This window comes from Mesocricetus auratus, unplaced genomic scaffold (genome assembly GCF_017639785.1).
Source record: "Mesocricetus auratus isolate SY011 unplaced genomic scaffold, BCM_Maur_2.0 Super-Scaffold_100018, whole genome shotgun sequence".
NCBI classification, from domain to species: Eukaryota; Metazoa; Chordata; class Mammalia; order Rodentia; family Cricetidae; genus Mesocricetus; species Mesocricetus auratus.
Genome location: NW_024429199.1, coordinates 20,265,682 through 20,291,146, shown reverse-complemented (window position 1 = coordinate 20,291,146; position 25,465 = coordinate 20,265,682). Strand labels below are relative to the sequence as shown.

At 37.2% G+C, this 25,465-nt stretch overlaps 1 protein-coding gene across 3 annotated transcripts in view; it reads right to left on the bottom strand.

Annotated features, from left to right (window-relative positions):
- The window catches only part of Lama2 (laminin subunit alpha 2), a 549,107-nt gene that overhangs the window by 154,061 nt on the left and 369,581 nt on the right, over positions 1–25,465 (bottom strand). For all 3 annotated transcript variants that reach the window (XM_013110210.3, XM_013110209.3, XM_005065788.4), the window contains exons 29-32: positions 22,348–22,464; positions 11,720–11,844; positions 5,456–5,542; positions 2,669–2,862 (exon numbers count right to left, since the gene is read on the bottom strand). In XM_013110210.3, coding sequence (XP_012965664.1) covers positions 2,669–2,862; positions 5,456–5,542; positions 11,720–11,844; positions 22,348–22,464 — 523 coding nt within the window. The remainder of the gene's footprint in view (positions 1–2,668; positions 2,863–5,455; positions 5,543–11,719; positions 11,845–22,347; positions 22,465–25,465) is intronic.

Below are 25,465 nucleotides of genomic sequence, written 5' to 3'. Positions count from 1 at the left end.
CTTAATATGTAAGCAAAGATTTGATCACCAGAAAAAGAACATAAATCTCACTTGACTGGAAAAATCTCAATTCTTTTTTAAAGTAAATGTTTAGAAAGTAATCCTTCTATTTCATCTTTGGCTAACTTTAATGTGCTACTGTTTTATTTTTGTATATCATGTTAAACATTTTTAAGTTGATGTCTGAATAATTAATAGAATTGATTATTTATAGTTCAAGGTTTTTGAGATATGTCTATATATTACTTAGCTGGTAATTTGAAAGCAGTTCTGTGGGATATTCAACACATACTAAAACATTTGTCTACCTGTCTGTCTATCTATCTATCTATCTATCTATCTATCTATCTATCTATCTATCTGTGTGTGTGCACATTTGTGCTGTAGGTCAGAGGACATCTTGTGGAAGTCACTTCTCTCCTTCTATGTGGGTGTCAGTGGTTGATTGAGATTGAGGCTTGGTGGGAAGAACCTATGTCTGCAGAGCTCTCTTGTTGGCCTGGGGTCTACCTTTGGGGTCTACCTTTAAAAGAGAGAGAAAGAGAGAGAGAGGGAGAGGGAAAGGGAGAGAGAGAACGATAGCAGTACTATGTACTATCAAACTAATATTTTGGTATATTACATTTATAGTCTTTCCTCACGCCCCAAACTTCACACTTATTTTTTTATTTAAATTAGAAACAAGCTTGGTTTACAAGTCAATCCCAGTTTGTCTCCCTCCCCTCCTCCCCTGCCTTCCACCCATGTCCTATCCCATCCCCTTTCTGCTCCCCAAGGAGGGTGAGGCCTTTCAGGGGGGATCTTCAAAGTCTGCCATATCATTTGGAGCCAGGCCTAGGCCCTCCCCTGTGTTTCTAGTCTGAGAGAGTATCCTTCTGTGCTTCACACTTATTTTTGCTTATTTTTATTTTTCCCCATCATACTACAAAGTTCAAGTGGAAGCTCTGTGCAGGCGATGTAAGCCTGAGTCATATCTGTAGCCATTCTTATCTACTTTAAGCACTATGCATCATGTATTCTCATTAAAGAGAGTTGGAATACAAAGAAATCCTGTTTGAGATTTTTCAAAATAATTTGTATTTCTACATAGGTATGTGTGTTTCTGCGCAGGTATGTGCACAAAAATGCAGGTGCCTGTGGAGGTCAGAAGAATTAATGAATCCCCTTGAGTTGGCATTACAGGCAGTTATGAACCTCCAGGCAGGGGCCTCGACATCGAACTCAGATCCTTTGGAAGAGCAGCAAGTATTCTTAATCTCTAAGTATATCTTCAGTCCTCTGCCCATTTGGCTTTTTTGTTTGTATGTTTTGTTTTGTGATGGGGGATGTCCTTCTGTGTATATGTCTCTCTTACTGGTTAATGAATAAATCACTGTTGACTAAAAGGGAAGCAAGTTAGGTGGGACTAGGAGAGAAGAAGGATTCTGGGAAATGTAGTCAAGAGCAGAGAGTCACCATGTGATCCCAGGGAAGAGAGGAGGTGTCAGGATGCAGTGCTAAAAAAGATAAGTCCTTATAGAAATATATATTAGTAGTCATGGGTTAATACTTAAGACAGAACTAGCCAATGAGAAGCCCTGGTCATTGGCCAGACAGCATTGTAACTAATAGAGTCTCCATGTGTTATCTTGGGGGCAGTGAATCCCACAACAATTTTGCTTGTTTGTTAATGCATCTTCCCAAATGCTTCAATGTTACCGTTTTGACCTCCTTTTAAACCCAGCTTTAGCTTTTGAGGTAGCTTTTTAGAAACCAAAGCACAAGCAAAAGTGCTTCTTAAAATGCAACTCAGAATTAGACACACATAAGACACGAAACAGGGAAGACTGTCATGCATAAACACATTGAAATATGCAAATATTTCAACGGAATGCGATGGAACAAATTTCTTTAGGAAAAAGCATAGCATGGTCCAATACTCTCCTTTTAACTTTATAAATAACTTACTCTAGATGTGAATTGATGCAAGATCCAGTATTACATATTTCAATACTGAATCCAGAATCATAAGAGATGAGAGGCAGTGAGAGATAGAAAGAGAGGAAGACACACACACACACACACACACACACACAGAGGGGGGGAGAGGGAGGGAGGGAGGGACGGAGGGAGGGAGAAGGCAAAGAGAAAACTAGCCATCTTCCCATTGTTTACTCTGTATGTACAAAAAAAAAAACCCAAACACTTGAGTGCATTGTAACTGCATCCTGGGTTTATAGTTTGAGATGAAGTTACAAAACATAATGTAAAATCTGGGGAAAGAAGTCAGTTGTAATTTGAGGCTTAAAATGCTTACCCAGCCAATTACAAATTCAGGAGGATTCTAAAAGATTTAATAGACTTGGATCCTTAATCTGTCACAAAGGCAATGCCAACTTTAGGCAAAATGGCAAATCCTGAGATGGTCAAAAACAAGATTTGCCTGGAGGAGCTTTGTTGTAAATCTTCAATGAATTGACTAGAGCATGCTGAGGATTTTCTCAGCTGCTCTTGGCTCAGTGGGATGGAGACAAAAACAGCATGGGAACAGCAGAAGGTGGGTAGATAGCTCCAGAGAGGATGCAGAGTAGCAACAGCTACTGCAAACAAGGAAGTATCAGGCTTATTGGAACAGGGACAGACATGGGAGTCAGGCCCACATAACCAGCAGCTAAGTTAGTATACGTACAGACACACTCCGTGCCCTCGCGTGCATGCCAGTGCTCGCAGCCATCACACTTCCTTCCTGTGGCTCCAGGGCGGCACGTGCAGAGTCCTGTGACTGCATCACAAGGAACAGGCAGGGAGCCATAAGGGTCACACTCACATTCTTGGCAGGAGCCTCCGGGGCTGCTTGGACTGCCAGTGTAGCCTGGGGCACACCTAAGTTGGAATAGGACAAAACCATGGAGATTAGTGAAAGTCACATCCCTAAATCTGCTGTGTGTGTGTGTGTGTGTGTGTGTGTGTGTGTGTGTGTGTGTGTGTGTGTGTTACTAGGGATTGAGCCTTAGGTCTTGCATATGTTGTTTTTGTTTTAAGAAAGGCTATCACTAAGTTGCCCAGGCTGGTCTTGAACTCAGTCTGGAGCCCAGACAGGCTTTGAACATGCCATCCTCCTGCCTGCTTCATCCCTCTGAATAGCTCTGATGATGCTTCTGTATTCCCAGGCCTGGCTTGGTAATTACCATTTTAATATAAGATAACAAGTGTTCAATGAAAATATTACTTAAATAAACCCCCTGAAGTTATTTCTTAACATTTACACATGAAACCTCTTCAGTCTAAGCAGGTTCAGGTTGATTAAATCTTCCGAGGGTTCATTGCAAGACTAATGAAGATAAAGCATAAGAAGGGGCTTCTGTATTATAGAGACAATCAAGAAACTTCAGCAGTTTTAGACTCTGACCGCACTGGGCAGGTCAAGGGTGATTTAAATGATCTAAGAGGCTCTCATAAGTGAAAAAAATTTATCTGGAAGGTTACAATAAAAATTTAATCAAGACCTTTGCTTTAATTTAGCTGAATAGAGGCAACTTTTAGGGAAATATAATCTGATCACTTATATGTTAGAGATGATAAATTCAAAGCTATAATAACATCCAAGAATTGCAAAAACAATTTAAACCACTCACATTTGATAGTATATGACCCTGCTCATCCATAAACTGCATGAACTACCAAGTCCTACTGATCCTACGCAAATGCATATTAAAATGATGGATTTCTGTGACTCACTTTCAGACTGTAATTGTCATCTTACTATACATTCTTCTAGTCTTTTCTATATGCCTGCTTTGGCAGATAGTGAGTGATAGTTTCACTTTATAAAGTTAGCTGCAACTTAAAATAATAAATTGCTAACTATGATCCCACTGGTATCCAGCATTGCTTTCAGTCATGAAGCTACTGGTGTTTACAAGAGCATTAAATGAATATTCACTTAAACATAATCCCAAGGGTGTGGCAGACATTTAGAAAATATAGCCTCATCATCTATAATCTGTGTCCAAATTATGCTTACATCTTCCAAATAACTGAAAATGTTTTTGGATGTTTGTAGCATGAACTATTCAATATCTGATAATTCCATTGATATGGGTGGTGTAAATGAACCTTTCAGTACGTTTATGAAAGTGCTGGGTATTATGTGTTGTTATCATACACAAATCTTTGAAAACATATCTTACAGATATGTGCAATTTATTGGAATTAAAAAGATTTACATATAGTTACTCCATTCATTTTTATTTCCATCATTCTTATAATCATTGATGGCTGTGTAAAAGAATCTTTTAAGTAGTTGATAGAAAATAACAACAAATGGTTATTTAGTTTTCAAAAGTGATTAATGGTTTCAGGACTGTAGGTAAGTGGGCAAATAGGCTTTGGAAAAGAAAACTGTAAGTAAGTGTGATTTCAGGTGAGTTTTCAATCTTAACTTTATTATATGTAGAACATTCTAGAATTTTAAAGAGAGTTTCAAAATTTGTTCTTCTTTCAGACAAAGGATGTAGAGCTGTGAAATTAATCCTGTCTTGTTAATCCTTGACTATTAGTCACCAAGAGAAAGATGAGGGTAAATTCTAAGGGTAATCACACCTCTTTCTGTGGAGGAGCCTAGGTAGGACATGAACAAGGTCCCTTACACATCAGATTATCAGGAAGGCAGGGTTAAGTAGATGGAAAATGGGACCCAGATAGCTTGCTGGAACTAAGATAAATCTATGAATTGTTAGGAATTATTAAATTGCTACCAATTTTACTAAGATGACAGAATATGAACATCTTGATAATGCTTAGTATTCATTCCCCTGCAGTGTCTGAAATATTAGAAGTGGTAGTAACCATCTGAACATCCAGCTTCCTGATCTCACATAAATGCATATCTGAAAGATATGAATTTACTGCCCAAGAGACAGTCAATCTGGGACTGTGTTCCTTAGTTTAGCGTTTGCATGGTAGCTAAATTCAGTTTAATTGTGCTTTATCGGATTTTGTATGTTCAGACTGTAAGAAACCTTTGAAGAACATTGATAGTCTACTATAAAGGGGGCTTAATAACTAACACTTTATTTTCTGGGTAGGACTAAGTAACTACCCTCATTACCACCTAATTCCAGAATACACAAAAACCCACTGATACAAGGCCAGAGTGCCATGAACAATGACATGTGAAGTTATTGCCAGACACTATTGGTCAGGGAACTAGTTGAGAACCTTGTGACCAGTTTCTCAATTGCCATAGCTACTGAAGTCTGTACTTTTAAAACTACACCCGACTCTGTATATACTAAAACATAAATAATCATGAAACCATTTGGAATCACTTGGTCTCAAGATGAAGTTAAAGCAAACAATTTTTTAATAGAAGCAATTCTGAAGCAATGGAAATAGCTTGAAGCAATAATGACTAGAACAGAAACAATGAATGGAATCATGAGCATTTGTGATCTCCATGTGTGATTGTCAGTACCTTTCACAGTACTGTCCTTCATACCCCCGTGGGCAGGCTGTGCATCGGTAATCATCCAGGCCTTCCAGCACACAAGAAGGGCTGAAACTGAATCATACAAAAACATAAGATGTTAATCATTTATTTGATAAAATTCAGTATCTCGACCCATTGCCATGGTGGATAGGTCATTTTGAGGTATGGGGTGTTAAATATATTTATAAATTTTGATACGGATCTTATTAATGGCAAAGATAATGAAATACTACTGATGATAACAAAATTGGTTCATTTTTACGGCATTAATAAGGTACCACATTAAAAATACCAGCATTTTAGGATTTCTAATGATTCTATGAAACCTATGTAAATATTAAATATTCAGCAAAGATACCACAGAGACAATTTTGATGTGTGCATGTGTCTTTATATAGTAGACCAGGAATCACTGAATTCCTTTCAGGCTAAAAACCAAACAACAACAAAAAGAGGATGCAAAACCATATAATTTTACCCCTTAAAAGTCTCTGTTGAACGTGTCTTTGGCAGTCCAACATGTGGAGCGTGAATAGCTGTTTCATTCAGAATACAACAATCTACATTCTAAAAAATTCCATACAGTAGTTTGGTTTAGTGTGTGGCAAGAGGACAGAGCTTTCTATATGAAAATGAACAAAATTAGCTCACTATTTTATGGACCTTGGAACAACTGCTAATTTCTCTATCACATGTATATACCACAGCCAGACCGCAGTTCCAGGACTGCCTATTACCTGGCTGTGCGGGTGTGGGAGGGGAAGCCTGATGAGACTTGAAAACTAAATTTATCATATGGTTTTGGATAGTAGCAAACTTTTTTCAAACCAGTGCTTCATTCCCACTGGATAAGATTTTTATGGAGCATTAGAGACTTAGGAAGAGAAAACTTCCTAGCTGTCAAGTAATGATGCTTCTTCAGAGGTTCCATTTTATTGTTTGGGGTCTCCGAAATATGTTCATATAAAGAAGCAATAGAATATAAAGGCCAAGAACCAGATGTCAGCACACACTACAACCATATTCTTGGGCTTGGGCAGCATTTTTATAGCTATACATTCATAAAATCCATATGAATGCATGGTTTGTGAGTGGATGCTACATTTTACCTTTTACAAAATGTGTGAACAAATGAATCTGCTACTCACAACCTTGCTATCTAACCAATTGATTTATTCTTACATTTCCAAGAACTCATAACCCCTAAACTCATAATTGACACATCTGTCAAGTTTTCAGTTCTTTCACTTAAACTAGATGCTGAAAACATGTGTGTAGGCACAGGCACATGCACGCACACATCACACTGATATTCATACACAGGCCTAGGAAACAGATTCTAGACATTTCAGTTACAGTTCTAGACTAGACAATAGAATGAAATTACAGTTCATTTCTAGAAATTAATAAAGTCCTCAACATATAATATCTTAAAAAATACTATATGAGAATGTAGCAGTCCCAGACAAGCTGATGCAAAATATGGATGGCTTTGTGATGGACCTTGACTTTTTCCTTGAAGCATAAAAAGGGGCTTGTAATGGGCATGTAGGTATTACATCTCCCTGAAGTTAGCGTTCAGTTTTTCTCCTCGACGTTCCTACTCCCACCTCTCTAACCCTGCCTCTCATCTTGTCTGCAGGATGACTTGGAAACACTGTGTGTCTCTCTTAGTGACAACCTTTGGATATTCCCCTGTAGTAACAAGTTTCAAACATGCCACTGCACAGTTTGCAAAATTTACAGGGTTCATTCTGTGCGAGACCTTCCATGGATTACGGTGCTGACTGGCAACCGCCTGAGTACCACCTCCTTCTGGTTTTGTTCCCAGTTCACAGGCTGCTACTTTACTGCATCTATGTTGTGCTCTTCGTCTGTTAATGTGATTTCCAGTTCAGATTCAGATTCCTCCTCTAAGTCACCTCCTTTGTGAGGGCTTCACATATTGAGTTGATTCTAACATCTAAAGCAGATTTTCTCCTCCTCTGAAAAATGCACTTGATTTTCCTCAACTTAGTCAATGACTGTGCTTCTACACCCTCTGCTAAATGCATAGTGTCAATGTTGCTCCCTTCTTTTGTCCTCCATCAAACTGTTTTTGTTTTTGTTTTTTTGATGTGCAAATGTCACCAGAGCTACTTTCAGTGGCTTCATCGCATTATCCTATGTTGTGCCACCTTAGACTTTCATGAAAATTCTAGCATTTGCCTTTTTCCCTTCTGCTGCATTCATTCCACTCCAGGCACGTTAACCTATTGAAGAGTCAGTACACTGTTTCCTCTCAGCTGGACTAATCTTGCAGCCATTCCAGTGACTCAACACTGCACCAGCTACCTTCATTCATATCACTGCACCAGCCACATCTGTCCGTAGAGGTCACTGACCCTTACTGGAAACAATGCAAGCCTATCCTTTGTGGATTTTTCCTGGAGGCACTGTCTCAACCTATATATTACATTACATGTTTCTTTGTTCACTGTTTTACTCATGAAAAATACAAGCTCCGAGAGAGAAAGACATGGGATTGTTCTTCTTGCTTATACATTCCCAACACAAGAAGGTATTCCCAGATGGTGTTGAACTGGGCCCTCAGTAAATACTTGCTGGCCAAAGGAATAGATAAAATGCTTTTGTCTTCATGGAATGCACAATTATGTGTGATCCTTACATAAATATAGGACAGGACAAATGTTTTCTCTGGTATTCAGGATATTAGGATGGAGTACTTTACTACTTAGAAAAATTTTAGTATTTGAAAGACAATTTGGTTGTAGTCAAGATGTAATGTAAAATTTCAATAGTGGCATGAAAAAAGTACTAAGGCATGCTGTGTTGGGAATATGACTGCAGCAGAAGTGGCCCTGGAACTGGACTGGATTTTGCATGGATTATCTCAGGTCTTAGTGAGAACGAAGACTTCTAAGCATGTGTGGAAATGAGCAAGGGGCTGCAAGACAGGCATTGGGTGGAAAGGTACTGTGGGTCATAGCGTGCAAAGGCAGGCTGAACTAGATTTCTGATACTGCCTTCAAAAGTCTGCCCTTTCCTTGGGTGTGTATAGTAGAACACCCAATGGTGAATAAATGGTCTGCCCTTTCCTTGGGTGTGTATAGTAGAACACCCAATGACTACTAAGTGGCACCGCTGAATAACTAACACTGTTGAAGGTTCATGGTATTTGATTTGATAGGAACAAAGACGCTAATGCTGTGGCTGTGAGCTGGCAGTCATCGAGTCTTCCTTACCTTTTTATTTCCCATGGACTACATAAACTGAAGTTTAAAATAAGACATTTCACCTCTCCCAACTGTAGCTCAGAATCTATTTTCACACACTGAGGGGGGGGAAGTGCCTCTATTTGCCCTGACTAGTTTTTATACTTTGCCTCTTAATCCTTCTTACTGGCCATAGATCTTTTTGTTAATTAGGCTAATATGTTCCAAGCTACAGCTGGTGAGATTAGTGGGTCAAGAAATCAGCTCAGTTTTTTTGACTAAGAGTTCTCTGAAAATATATAGGAAAATTGAATACATGGTGGGATACATACATACATACACACACATACATATATGTACATATACATGTATATATATATATATGTATGTATGTATTTGAGTGTCTCCATGTAGGCTTTTGAACACTGGGTTATGATATTTCAAAATGACCACTTATAATTGTGGTTGATAAAGTCTGAATGGCATTTGGGGCTGCAATTATGATGTTTTGAGTCTTAAAGGCTCCTAGGCATACAATTTATAGTGAAATTAAACAAATCAAATTATGAAATATAATATGAATATGACATTATGTTGATTCTGCTAGCCAATCAAGCTGGTATTGTATCTGTGCGATTTTCTAAAACTGGAAGGTCTTCCTAAAGCTGCTATTTAAAGTCCACTTCCACTATTGTCACCTTTCGACAGTGGCCCTCCAGTTAAAAGCTGCCACACTTGCTCAGTGTCCTTTGAGAGAACAATAGTGGATACTTGCTGAGTATTGCTCGCCTTTCCCTTGGTGCCAGTGACAATGCTGCCCGAGGTTCTGATCTGTCTGGCTTCTCCTGCATTTGTTTTCCATTTTCTGAGGCTGGAGACTTTTATCACTTAAAGAAGCTCCATTTTGCCTTCTTTCTATGTGCTTACCTTGGGGAACATCCGCTTGGGAAATCCAATCTGACTTTAATTCATTTATTAACATATTTCTTCCTTCATCTGCTCCTGCAATTTCCAGATTTCCATTCCGTGAAGCTATTTGCATATTTCTATTCAGACAGACCTTTCACATCAATTTGAACCCATTTAAATCATAAATTACCTGTCTTCAGCAGCAGCTCTTTCCTTATTTCCCTGTGTGAATTCATGGCTCCACCATTTTTGGGGGCCAAGCTGGCTAGAAGCATCACCCCTCAACTCCTGACTAGACTCTCCCTTCTCATGCCCAGGTAGTCACCAGTTGTACACCACCGTGTGTAACATGCTCCTCACAATCCTCTCTGTGCTGCCGTCTAGTGGTTGTTACCTGGCTTCCAGCTCTCATTATCTCTTGCCTGGGTTATTGTAATTGCCTTTTAATTGGTCTCTTTGCTTTTGTTCCTCACCCACTTCATTTCATTGCATTCAGTTCCAGCATAGCAGGCTTCCTAAAATGTAACTCCGATTATATTAATTTTTTTTTAAAAAGAAAGCCTGAGTGTTTTAAATTAACATAGGAAGTTAAATAGTAATTTCATGAATTGGCTCAAAGATTTCTCCAGTGCAGTCTCCAATTTCCCCGTCATCTTTGGCAGTAATTGCAGAGTCCTGTTTACACCACACACTCAACACTGTCTTGTGTCCTAGTTCATAAGCATGCGTTGTGTTCTGTTTTCTAAGCATTTGTGCATATGTCTTACTACTCAACCGTATAAAAGGCATTAATCTACTTTTTTGACATATTCTTAAGTCTTTCCCAATTAAGAGTGGTATTTGTGACTTTGAATTTTGTGACCATTGCTTTTCATGCCAATATTTTACAAAAAGCTTCTCCAAGGAATCACAGGATTCTATTTTGCACCCTCGGTAGCTGCTGGTATTATAATAGAACCAATGGGGAATTCTTATTGATTTTTTAAAAAAATCCAAATGGTTCATATCTTAATAAACAATGAAACAAATGTCATTCCATGGCACCAGAGGAAGATCTGGGAAAAGGAAATGAAAAATAATATTCTATTTCATACATTTATCATTTTGTACTTGAACAATGAGATAATATATTTCATCTTCATCAGTATCCAACATACATAACAATTTATTTTTGACACCCTGGAGAGAATTGTACTCTTGCAGAGGAAAGGGGCATAATTTGTACATAACTGTTTTCAGAATGCATATAAAGATAAAGATGAGGAAACAGGATAGACATATACCAGTGGAAGTTCATTTTATCTGCATGGTTTCATGGTTCTTTTATAGTTAAGGTATCCAGAATTCCAGTGCTAGGAAAACTGTCAAATCTTCTTTAAGAAAACAAATTCTTAGCAGAAACTGACTTTCTCATGTAGAGATTGAAGTATACAAATCACCTAACAGAAAGCCCAGATAGTCTTAGCAAAGAGGTAAACACAAACATTGAAGGGTTTATAACAGTAGATATAAACCAAGGCAGAAGGTTCAGACAGCATGAAAATAAGATACTTCATAGTGTCTTTCCCCTTGTGGTGATGTTTCCATGGTACCCAGCTCAAACCATCTGGACAGAAAGGGGACTATGCTCCTAGCTGTTACTGACTTCTTAAAAAGAGTAAGTTGTACAAATTTCATTGTGCTATGTTTCAATTGCCTTTTGGTAATTATTTGCTAATATTTACTCTAACATATAAAATGATGGGAAACAGCCACAAATGTGAACTGGTGTGCACTCAGACAATTCTTCATAACTGATTCACAGCTAAAGTGTAAGCTTAAACTAGACCTGTGCATTCATAAAATCGTGTGTCTGTACATATATCACTTGTCTTAGATACAATATAATGTCAATATTGATGATTACAGTTTTGTTAATAAGTATTGTTTACTTGAAAGGGGGTTTTAAAAGAAAAATTAGTCACAGAATATATACATACTGATTATGGTTGTGTTTTTGTCTTATTTAAAATCTGTGGCTTGAGATTTCTTGTCTACTTAGAAAAATTGGCAAATCATAAACTGTCAGTGTGCCAGTCAGATGGATTTACTAATGGGAAAATGTGGTTATATGTATCAAACTTACTTGTTGCTGGGAGAAATCAGAGGGCAAGCACATGGTTGACAGTCATTTGGCAATCCCCTGACAATTCCATAGTAGCCAAGGGCACATCGCTCACAGAAATCACCAGCAGTATGATGCTGACAGTTCTGTAAAAGAAAATGGTTCAACATATGAAAATCCATCAATGTAATCCACTATATAAACAATCTGAAAAAGAAAAAAAACACATGATCATCTCACTAGATGGTGAAAAAGCCTTCGACAATATTCAACACCCCTTCATGATGAAGGTCTTAGAGAGATCAGGGATAACAGGAACATACCTAAACATAATAAAGGCAATATAAAGCAAACTGACAGCCAACATCAAACTAAATGGAGAGAAACTCAATGCGATTCCTCTAAAATCAGGAACAAGATATGGTTATCCACACTCTCTGTATCTATTAAATATTGTTATTGAAGTTCTTTATAGAGCAATAAGACAACAAAAGGAGATCAAAGGGATACAAATTTGAAAGGAAGAAGTCAAACTTTCACTATTTGCAAATGATATGATAGTTTACATAAGTGACCTGAAGAATTCTACAAGGGAACTCCTGCAGCTGAGAAACACCTTCAGAATAGTGGAAGGATACAAGACAATAAAGGGGCTGAGAACAAAATCAGAGAAATATCACCTTTTACAATAACCACAAACAACATAAAATATCTTAGTGTAACTCTAACCAAACAAGGAAAAGACATATATGACAAGAACTTTGAGTCATTAAAGAAAGAAATTAAAGAAGATACCAGAAAGTGGGAAGATCTCACATAATCTTGAATAGGTAGGATTGACCTAGTAAAAATGACAATCTTATTAAAACCAATCTACAGATTCAATGCAATCCCTGTCAAAACCCCAGCACAATTCTTCACAGACCTTGAAAACAACCTGTACAATAAAGTAACTTCTGGAGGCATCACCATCCCTGATTTCAAGCTCTATTTTAGAGCTATAGTCCTGAAAACAGCTTGGTATTGGCACAAAAATAGACATGTAGACCAATGGAATCGAATTGATATGGACACATATCTATGGACACCTAATTTTTGACAAAGAAGCTAAAATTATTCAAAGGAAAAAAGAAATCATCTTCAACAAATGGTGCTGATATAACTGGATGCTGGCATGTAGAAGACTGCAGATAGATCCATATCTATTGCCATGCACAAAACTTAAGTCCAAATTGATCAAAGACCTCAACATAAATCCAGCCACACTGAACCTCTTAGAAGAGAAGTTAGATGGTACCCTTGAATGTTTTGGTACTGGAGAACGCTTCCTGAACATAACACCAGTAGCACAGACTCTGAGATTGACAATTAATAAATGGGACCTCCTGAAACTGAGTAGCTTTTGTAAGACAAAGGACACAGTCAACAAGACAAAATGACAGCCAACAGAATGGGAAAAAGATATGTGCCAACCCCACATCTGACACAGGACTGATTTCCAAAATATACAAAGAATTCAAGAAGTTATTCATCAAAACACCAAATAAACCAATTAAAAAGTGGGTTACAGAATGAAATAGAGAATTCTCAATACAGGAGACTAAAATGGCTGAGAGACACATAAGAAAGTACTCAACATCCTTAGCCATCAGGGAAATGCAAGTCAAAACAACTCTGAGATACCATCTTACCCCTGTCAGAATGACTAAAATAAAAAACACCAATGATAGTTTATGCTGGAGAAGATGTGGAGAAAGGGGAACACTCCTCCACTGCTGGTGGGAGTGCCAACTCCTACAGCTACTTTGGAAATCAGTATGGAGATTCCTCAGAAAAATGGGAATTAGTCTGCCACAAGATTCAGCAATTCCATTCTTATGCATATACCCAAAAATGCACATTCATACAACAAGGATATTTGTTCAACTATGTTCATAGCAGCATTATTTGTAATAGCCAGAACCTGGAAGCAACCTAGATGCCCCTCAGTTGAAGAATGGATAAAGAAGATGTGGTACATTTATAAAGTGGAGTACTACTCTGTGAAAAAAAAAACCAATGGGATCTTGAAATTCGCAGGCAAAGTAGAGAAAACCATCCTGAGCAAGGTAACTCAGTCACAAAAAGACAAACATGGTATTTACTCACTCATATATGAATTTTTGACGTATAGCAAAGGATTACCAGCCTACAATCCACACCTCCAGAGAAGCTATGAAACAAGGAGAATGGAATGGAGGAGAGCAAGAAAAGAATAGAGGGAACATACAGGGTTAAAGAGAAATCTGGCACTAGGGAAATGTCCAGAGATCTACAAGGATCATCCCAACTAACAATCTAAGCAATAGTGGAGAGACTACCTTAAGTGCTTTTCTCTGATAATGAGATTGATGATGACCTTATATGCCATCCTATAGCCTTCATGCAGTAGCTGATGTGATTAGGGCAATGACGTATTCTTTAATATGCTAAAAAATGATGCTGAGAAGCATAATTCAGTAACCAGATACATGTAGATATACACTTCCCTATTCAGCCCCACCTGCAGCCAGTGCTGCCTGTGTACACTGAGCTAGCCATAGGAGAGCACCTGAAAGTTGCTACTTAGGGCTCTTCATCTTTACCTGTAGGATTTTCATTTGTAAATTCTTTGTTCACTTATTATCATTTCATCTTCTTACCTGGATAGCTCATGTCAGCTCTTATGTCAAATACCTTTTTCTCTTCTCAAAATTCCTTTGTGTCCTAAATATGGCTTAGCAGCCCCTCTTAACTTAATACCATAAATGATACAGTATCAGCACGCGACAACTATGATAAATGATAGAATGAAGGAGCTCATGCTCTATGTAACATAGAAGACATGGGTCAAGATTATTTATGGAAAAGGACAGTTACCATGTCCAGTAAGTACAGAAAAGTGCTCAGCAGGAGAAAATAATCTTCGGCATTAGGATGCTGATTTAAATGTCCCAACCCTCCTTTGCTTGACCACCCAGAATAATCTACCCATCTTTTCAGTCAAAGTCTTGCCATAATTCATCTCTGAGAGAGAACAATTCCAAAATGAAATAATTACATGTGTATTTTGGTGACAAATCACCTAACAAGCCACTGAAGGAATGTGTTTCCTGAGGAAGGTATTAAGGTCACATTTTATAAATGCAAAAATATGCCCCAAAGACAAAATTTTCAATAATAGTCTTAGGCATTTTAGCTTTGGCAACAAAGTAATTGTGTTTTTATGTAGTCTAGATATACTAGTGACAACTGAACTTAGTTGCTTAAATATAAAAATCATTACTAAAAATACAGAAGCCCACAGTGTGGTTTTATGTTTTCAGTCTGCAATTTTACATTATTTGGTTACTATGAAAATGAGCATATTTTAACCTTCTCTGGATTCTTGGTCTTTCACAGATACACTGATATACTATTCTTGGTTAAATGAATTAAATGTCATAGCTAGTTCTGTAAACTAAATATGTAATTCACATGGCTATTTTAAAAATATTGATGTGTAGCACTTTCATGTGACTATCCAATGCTTTTGAAACAGTATACATAGAAATTTTCCTATAGGGAGATTTATATACTATAGTTACCTAATAAGTTTAAATACATTCACAGTGTGACACATCAGTGTTTTTTTCCAGAGTATATTAGAATATGTGAAATGTGCACGCTTGCTTTAAATGATACATTACAGATGGTCTATGTGGCTTCTACAGTAGACAATGAATATGACCTAATTTTGCAGCATTTGAAACTTAAGTTGAGAAGTAACTAAATATCAACTTATACTACAGGGATACTTTATTAAGCTCTGCTTCAGGCATAACGAAAATGCACAGACCTCTTAAAGCAGGTCTCTCCACCTTACACGACTGTGCCATCTGAACATTTGCTTTATTCTTGTCATGGCTGCAATCTGAGTTCTGCCTTCCTAAGCTGGGCTGATTAAGTCTAATTCCCATTTCCTAGATGCTCGAATATCTAAAAACACCATTAATTTATAAATACTTTGTTATAAGCTAAGTCTTTAACAATCTTAGTTACTCAGAGTTTCTTTTAAAACACGGGAGATTATAAGTGTGTTACTGAGTTTTGCAAGCACATTAAGTGTTTTTCTGTCCTTGATTTCTGGAGCCTGTACAATTCATGATATCCCCACACTCAAAGGTAAAACTACAAGCCAAATGTTCACAGCTGATAGATTAATGATGTGTGTAAGTTTCTGCAAAAATGGACCACAGTTAGCTTCAGAGACATCACAAACAGTATGATACAACCTCCGTAGCACAGGTCAAAGTGTTCACTAGTGACATGATAAGATATTTCAAATATTACATTACATAAAGATGAAATGGTTCCTAATGTTTTGGATGATACAACATGCTAACATGTCACCTTATGACCCACAATTGACAATATGAAATTAACAGAAAAAATTAATTCGTTTCATCAGTCCATTTTTTTTCTTATGATTTTTGTTACTAAGTATTTCCAGTATGTCTGCCTTTTAGAAGGTGCTGGGATATAAAGAAGAAGATAACAGCAGCATATAATATTAATTCATTTGATGTAGGTGTGCTAATTGGATTGCAGATTTACTAGGTGCCCATACCATAGCCTTCAACTAATACCTATTTCCCAAAGAGAGAAACTTGTAATTGAATTAGATATTGACGATGTGTCAGACAATAGAGCATGTTAGCAAAGAGGATTTGTATTTCTCTTTTCTTTCTAAAATTATAATTGTAAGGAGTAAAAATAATATTTCAACAAGCAAGATGATATTTAAAATAGAAGTTAATTTAACTGTCAGTATTTCTTTATGAAAAATAGAAGAGATAATATTGACAATGGTGTGGAGATCATTAAGTGAGGGCATCTATTGTCTACTCCTCTACCTATCTGTCCTTGTATCTACATAACTCCTTGTATATGCATGTCTACTAACTTATGTTAGTACACTACCTCCCTTTCTTGGAGTATGACATCACATAGGTATTAATCTTTCATTCTTAGAAAAACAAGTTCTATTGGGAAAGTGACAGCCACTGAAATATTTGTAGTAACAAACAGTGAAAAATATCAGAACTTACCAAAATCTAAGATGAGCCAACTACTCTATTGAAAGTGCTATATGGGATTAGAATGAGTGTAGTCACACAGTAGTATTTGTCTGGAAGAATTACTTAACCTTGTGTTTCTCTGTTATTAGATGTGTTCTTTTTATTGCTTATAAATAAAGGTAAAACTAAAAATATTCAAAAGAATAAATGAGTGCCCATGTCTAAATAGCATCTCCTCGAGGGCTTTAGCTTGGTATTTGTTGGAAGTCTGTGTCATTCAGTCTTTTGTCGAATCCATACTTCTAATGTGATTGTCTTGGGAAGTATCCCTTTTGAAATATGATCAGATGATTTATCATAGATTTCTCATGATTGGGATTTGTGCCCTTACAAAATCTTCTGCAGGAAATTACTATTATAGTTCCTTCTCCCACACAAGGCCACTGAGAGATAGTGTTCTTTGTGACCAGCAAACAGGTGCACACAAGACACAAAATAAGAATAATTTCTGTTGTTTATAAGCCAATGATCTTGTGGTGTGGTGTTTTGTTCCAGCAACCCAAGTAGAATAAGATAGTGAGAAAATCTTGCATTATGCTAGACATAATAATGATGACCTCCATTGTTTATTAATTACTAGTTTGTTTGTTCTAAAACTGCAAATGAAGTCTAATGTGGTCATTGTCATTATCAATTTTATTTTTTAAGTTGTTATGTATTTTTCTTGATGTATCTATGTACCACGTTCATGGAGTCCAGAAGTGGATATAAGATCTGGAGTTACAAGTAGCTGCTATCTGCCATTTGAGTGCTGGGTCCTGAACTTAGCTCCTCTGTGAGAACAGCAAGTTTTCTTAACAACTAAGCCTTGTTTAGAGGTCAGCCACCTGCTAGATCATGTCTTAAGCTGTGTGTTGAGTACTTTATTGAATCTGTATTAAAAAGAACTCTCTGAGGAGGCATTACTAGTATTGTTATTGTTTGATAAATGTGGAATATCATGTAACATCAATGCTAAAGAAACTGATTGTGCTTATCCAGTCAGTGAGAGGTGAAGCCGGGATTTGAGTCAAGATAGTGGATGTGAAGCTTGCCATTCCACCAAAGCTAGGGACATTGAATTATATAGCAGACACAATACCAAGCTGAAACCCAGCAGAAGAGAAATCAGTATGCATCTGCTTCCTCAGTTGAACGATGAGGTTATCATAGCTGTTTTCTATTTGCCTCATAGCCCTGTTTCTAAAATAAAGTTGTCTGAATTCAAAAGTTGTAAGTTCCCCTAAGGACAATATAAAAATTCAAGGCATAACAATTTATATAACTGTGTGTGTTTGATGGAAGTATTTATTTGTTTCTTGCTTCATCTAGGGATTTCTTAGGAAATAGACTTTCACTGAGGATTCTTAAGGCAGAAAACTATCTGTAATACCCAATTGAACAAAGAAAACAGCATGAAGACCACAACTTTTATCCTAATAAAAGTGAAATTAAATTCTCATTTATGGGTGCTTCTGAATCAATTATATGAATCAAATGTAATACTTTAAAACTATGGAATAGTACATTTAACTTGTGAGTTGAGTCCTTCCCCCACATTATCAGCTGAAATTTACAGACAAGCAGAAAGTAAGACTATGACACCAAAAGCAAACACTAATTATTTCAGAAATTCAAGGATAGTTAATATTAGTTATTAATTTCTCATGGCACTCATCATTTAACTGATGAAACTATTACATGATCAGATCTTGAACCAGCCTTTAATCTTATCCAACACTCCACAATAAAGTGTATGCTGTATTTTAATATCTTGCCTGATTGAAAGAAAGTATCTCTGAGAATATAAGAATAGAAAGATATTCCTCAGTATTGCAAGGAATGTTTTTCTTAAAAGAATCCCTATCACCAAGATTTATGATAGAATAATGAAACACTAATATTGAAATCAGGTATTAGGTAGACTTTTGTCTACTTAACATTTTGTGTAATTCCTAATCTATAAAATTCACAAAATGATTATTACAGATATAGTATATGACAAGCAGCAACAAAGTTACAATTATTTGCAAGTAATAATTTATAATGATGAAATAAATATAAATAATTGAAAATTTATAGGTTGCAAATAAAATGGTTGAATTTGAAGCATGTTAAGAAAGATGTTAAGAAAAATTTTACCATGAATAGACTAGTTAGTAAATGAACTGAAATGAGCTGCTAACACTAAACTACAATATTTACCAATGAAATTAAACTGTTATATAGTCAATTTTACCATATAAAATATATAATAATCTATATTTTGTGACAGCTTACTCTAAGATATGATATGTTTGAAGACAGAAGACAGTAACATTCCCAGGGGAGGAAACATAACTGAACTATATAAATATAGCAATTTCTTATAAAGAAGTTTGATGAAATTTCAATAAAAATTCTAGTAACATATTTGGGGAAATATCGAATAAAAATGTCACCAGGATGAACATATAGACATCTAGTTAGGAAATGAGAAGAATTAAGTATGATGAATTCTTGTTACTACATAACACATTCTAAAATTAATGGAAGCAAAGTATTATAGCAAAAACAAAAAGACAAGCTGAAAAGAATCTTTAAGAAGATTTTAATTTGGAAAAATAATTGTGAATATATTTAGAAATCATGAGTCTTGAGGAAGAGACAATATTAATCAATAAGATGTGTCTTTGCTATAAGAACTTTGAAGGAAAAAAGGCATTATTCTCCCACACCATAAAAACTTCTAGAATGATTAGAGAAGATTTACAGTTAAGAATCATGTAAATACTGTAGGATCGCAGTAGACATAGGTCCTCACATCCCTGTATAAGATCATCATGGGAACAAGTGTAATTAGGGATGTAAATAGCACTAAATCCCAGTAATACCATGAATTGATATCAGGGCAATGAGGAGAAAGGTAAACAGGGCTGAGGAGGAGGACCAAGGGGTTTAAAAATTGCCAGTGTTATAACTAGGAAATGAACCAAACTCTGACTTCCACAAAGAATGGGGAATGAGTCATTCACTCTACCACAGCCTGAAAGTAAAAGCTTGATCTGAGTAACTGGAGTCCTAATTGATTGAGAAAAACTGTGAAAAGGCCATAGAAAATTCTTTGATGACTGCTAGAAGAAAACAGAGCCAAAAGCCTCCATTTTTTTCATTTCATTATTTATTTATTTATTTGGTTTTAAGACAGGGTTTCTCTGTATTGTTTTGGAGGCTGTCGGTCCATCTAGAAGGAAACAGAGTCAAAAGGCTACGTTTTTTTCATTTCATTATTTATTTATTTATTTATTTATTTATTAATTTATTTGGTTTTAAGACAGGGTTTCTCTGTATTGTTTTGGAGGCTGCCCGTCCAGCCTGACTTGAACTCACAGAGATCCGCCTGCCTCTGCTTCCTGAGTGCTGGGATTAAAGGCGTGCGCCACCACCGCCCGGCTGTTTTTTTTTTTTTTTGGCGTTTTTTTTTTCATTTTAAATGATGATGTAGATAAGATAGGAGGTTCCCAGGGTGGTGTTCTTGAATGGGAGAGAGTGGTTAGATCAGGAATGGGCAGAGAAGATTTGGTGTCTCCTTCTCAGACTTGATATCTTCTTGTTTTCTAGAGACTGAACACAAGGGCACATGTGTGTTCTGCTAGTGCTATATCATGAGTTACATGTCTAGCCTAAGAGTTGGCCTTTTCCAGAAAGATTAATTCTTCTAAAAGGAAGGAAAGGAGTCAGGGTAAGAGGTAAGATCAAGGGATCATTGAGGTCATGTAACCTATGGTTCTCTCTTTTCTCTTCTCTCATAAGAAGCAGCTCCAGGGACAGAGGCGATGGCTCAGTCAGTCAGAAATATGCTTATGTGCAACCATGAGGATCTGCATTTGATATCCAGGACATAAATAAGAGGCCAGGCATGGTGTTGTGTGTTTGTAATCCCAGCACTCTGAAGGTAGGGCTCTCTGGCCTGCCAACGTAGCTTACTTGGTAAGTTCCATGCCAGTGAGAGAGCTTGTACAGAAAAACAGAGAAAAAGAAAAAGAAAACCAAGGTAGATGGAGGCTGAAGAGTGACACAAAAGAGGGAAACTGCTTTTTAAAAATGAGATAAGGTATAAAGCTCAATGACGAGATTAGAATGTGGAAATATTAAGGACTGAACAGGAGAGAAACAGATGGTGACCAAAGAAGCAGATGTTCAAAATGGAGACTGCAAAAACAGAATAAATTGAGAAGGAAAAGAATGGAGGATTAATTTTATGGACATTAAAATCAAGAAAGATTACATTAGTGGTTTTGTTACAGAACCGACATGACACAAGGAAAAAACATAAGGGAGGGAGGGGGCTGATCAGAGGGCTGGTGGTCTGCTGATCAAGTAAAGACAGTGCAAAGACAGACTTGGGAATAAGTCAAAGCTGAGTGGTGCTACAGAGGAGAAGGGGTGGGGTGTGAGGCTGGCAGGGAGGGAAAGGGGCACCCACCCTTTCTTCTGGGTTAGACACAGGAAGAGCATGAGCAAACAATGACTACGATTTAGGAAGGCCACAGGGCTGGCAGCCTGTAAGGGTACAGCAGGGTTTCTATGAGCAACCTGAAGAGAAAATTAGGGGAAGGGGGGAATTCTTCATGTGATTTTGCTGTTGTCTAACCCTGAATTCTACAAGACTCAGCAAAAAGATTCCAGAAAACTAGAGGAAAAACGATGGGACAAAAATATGTTCAGAGCTATGAAGCAATTCAACTTTAGGGAATAAACATTGATAGGGGAACCTGAAATAACAAAGGCAGAAGACAGAAGAGTACTGATTGTCCAAAAACAAGTGGTGGTTCTAGGTTCTGGGCATCATCAGGAAGATGCAACACTGAGAATAGCCCCAGTTATATGAGAAATAGGTAACCTATAGGATATACAGTCAACATATTTAAAGATTTTCATGATAGGCACATGTAAATGCAGAATATAAAACTCTAATAGTTCTGCATATTTTGTTTTTAAACACAGATAAAATTAGTGGGAAATATTTAAAATATTAGCATTTTGTCTTAGGCTTAACATTTTGCTTTTGTAACATTTCTTTTTGACTAACCTTCCCTCCCTCCCTCCCTCCCTCCCTCTAAGGTCCTCTTTGACCCTCCCTCAGTGCTTTCACTCTTCTCTGTTATTTGTAATGCTGGAAATCAAAGTCAGGACCTCCTATATGCCACAGGCTCTCTACCATTCTAATCCTGTAAACATTGTGGTATAATTTCCAGATTCCATAAGAAAAAAACCTACTACTCTTGCTTATAATTAGACAGTAACACATCACATAATTTTTGATTAGTGCATTCTCCAGTAACCTGAGCTGATATCATTCTCTTTTTGAGAAGAACTTGGTTTTTCTCATCATAATTTTTCACTGTATCTTAAAATGATAACTATATTTTCCCCCTTGCATGTTTTATTTCAAGCACATAGTCATACTCCCTATAGATGAATCAGACTCTCTGTGGACGACCTACAAATGTGGAAAGAGAAGGTCTTGTCCATGAAGTTGCAGGTACCTACCTGGCATACTGAAGTCTCAGGATCACACTCACTGCTGTGTCCATTGCATTGACAGGGAACACAGGTTCCTTGGTCACCTGGCTCAGAACGCAGCCGGTAAAATCCTGGCGCGCATGTCTAGAAGAAAAGGAAAGCAATTAGGACAGGCACAGTAGCACTCTTACTTCATCAGTACTGAAGGTGTCCAGTTGTTTTAAAGATGACATTGGTCCAAGCCACTCCATGTGTGTACGTGAATTTGGGGAGCACCACTTATATATTTTTGCTAGGCCCTTCTGTTCTCAGATGCAGTCAGCCCCCATGTAGTCAGATTTTAGCAGAGGAAAAGCTTTCATTTGCATCTACTGCCTTTAGTCTGAGAAGGCCTGGAAGTGTCTTTTTTTTGTGAGGTTTATTTTTAACTGACATTGTCATATGGACTAGCACGACAATTCCGGTGTCCTAAACCGCCAAAAATGTACTTCTTTGTGCTTGATGGATAATTAGCAAATGTCCAAAGAAACTCAAGAATGCAAGATAAAATATTCATGGGTGCATTATTTATATCAATACCATTTTAAAGAATATAAAAAAGAAAAATTCAAAATAACAAATAAAAGTGTTCTTGAGATCACTGGGCCATTCATAAAATTTATCTTCTTCTAATCTGTATTTTTCATTTTGCAATAAAAATCTAAAACCAACAGAAAAATGCTGGCAAAGCTGACATGCAAAATCAAGTGTTTCATCTTCACAAAGGTTTCGTTATATAAATCTATCAAAAACATCACCAGTTTTCTGTAGAAAGTGTCTCGGCATGAGTTGAGACTGCCTTGTGTTCCAGGCTCAATGGTCTCATTCATCAGACAGTGATTGATTTTTGATTAAGGGGTAGGCAGTACTCAGATACCACTGAGGATTGTAAAGAGGCTGTTTCACCACCTGGTTAAGTAGTGTTTTCTTTCTTTCCTTAAAAGACTCGCTCTTGTTGACTAGAGAGTGGCAGCTGGCTAAGTAGGGCAAACATGTTCTACCAAGAACTTCCTAATCCTTGCAAATGCTTTGTATCTGGCCTAAGCAGCCCAGGATGAAATACATAGAAGTCCCCTAGAAGGAGAAGAAAACTCAATGCTCAGTACTCTCCTGGTGTTTATTTTGATTTGTTTAATGTGTACCTCAATTAAGCGCTTAATTAAGAGTCTCTTGGCTTTTTATTAGTCTATAAGAAATTATAATTAGATTAAACACCTTTCTGATTTTGAACAAACTAAAGGAAGACTGAGCCTAGTAGTCAACAAGAAGCAAACAAACAAACCAAAAGCCAAACTTTGCATCTTTTCAATCTCGTGGTGCATATATATGTAATCATGCTGTTGACAATCAAGGTTAATTTTCATCATTGTTACAGAAAAACTCTAGAAATTACACCTGAAGGGTTCACTTATGCATAACTCAAGGAGAAATTCCATGTGTGTTTGAAAGAGGGGGATGATGCATAGGAGCTGTGGAGGCAGCACACAGGCTGGGAGGCGGCACCCAGGGTCTGGGAGGCTGCACACAGGGGCAGGGGCTGGGAGGCGGCACCCAAGGGCTGGGAGGCGGTGGCACCCAGGGATTAGGAGGTGTTGTACAGGAGACTGGGGCGGTGGCACAGGGCCTGGAGAGGTATCTTAGTAGGCAAAGTACTAATCACTTTAGTCTGAGGACAGGAGCTTGGATCAGTTGAACTCATGCAAAACATGGTAGGTGCGGTAGTCACTTGTAAATGCAGACAAAGCTGTGAGCTTTGAGTCAGTGAGAAACCCTACTTTAATTCGTAAGATGGAGTGTGATCAAGGAAGACATATCAACCCTAAACCTCTACACTCATATGCACTCACACATATGAGAACATGCACAAAGAAAACTACCCACAAACACACACACACACACACACACACACACACACACACACACACACACACACACCTCTCCTTCCTAACCCAAAACAGTGCATGGTGTGGATTGTTGCTAATTATATTGACTTGAATAAATATGTATCTTGTTTACATGGATCTCACACTTATATATCTTTCTAAATATTATTATTTTGCTGGCTTATCTGCTCAGGTCTGTGTGTGTGTTTGTATACTATGTGTATACATGAAAACTATGCAAATTGGGAGGAATTTCTAAGATCTATATTCCCCCAAAACAAACAAACAAACAAACAAACAAGACTTACAAGAGCTAAGTAAATAAAAATGCACTTAATTGAGGAAACTAAGTTCAGTGTTCTGGGCTGAAATGCCCTGGAAATCCTAGAGTGGTTTGTACTGTGGTCCACCAGGTTTTGTTTCTTATGTTGTAACTTTGGGCTCCATCAAGTTGCTAATAGTGTCCACAGCCCAAGTTCCATGCTGAGTTCTGTGAAAGATGTTGTAGGCCTTTCCTTTTGGTTTTCATTTATCTGGGAAATTTTGAAACATTCTGATGTTTGGTTCCACCCCAGGAAGCTAGTAGTTGGTAAAGAGAAGGGCAAAGAGTGGTCATGGCGGAGGGTCATAAGCATACTAATCATCGTCTGTTTTTAAAGTGTGTTTGAAAAGGGCATGTTGACTTCTTTGGACTGTGCCCTAATAAATATGGGAGCTGTGGTGTAAATGTTAGTTTCTGGGAAAGGTGTTGGCCGGTTAGTGTCTTTGTGATGTGGCTTCTTCATCCCACAAACAAGCAGGTGTGTTAACTGAATTGAAATTTAAAGTTTCTTCTAACATCTTATTGTGCTATGGTGGCCTGCATTTCTCAACAAAGAAAAAAAGAGACTGTTTCTCATTCTAAGAATTGGAGCATCAAAAATTGTTTAAAAAGGTCAAATTTATTTCTTTCCAATCCCCTTTTCCTAGATCCCCTTGCATTTATTTTTTCCATTAAAAAGCCAAAAAATTCAAATAAAACCTGAAGGTGTTTTTAAAATATCAATTGTTTTTTCCCTCAGTGACAAAAGTGGCAAAATTCAACAGCATGAGGAAGTTTCAATTAGGACAGGAAAGGAGCTACTTTTAAATTTTCTTTAAAAAAATTTTTGGAACCTGATGAGGACATTAAGAAAAGCTATAAACTTCTTCAAATGTTAGATTTGTTAGATTATCTCCCTCCC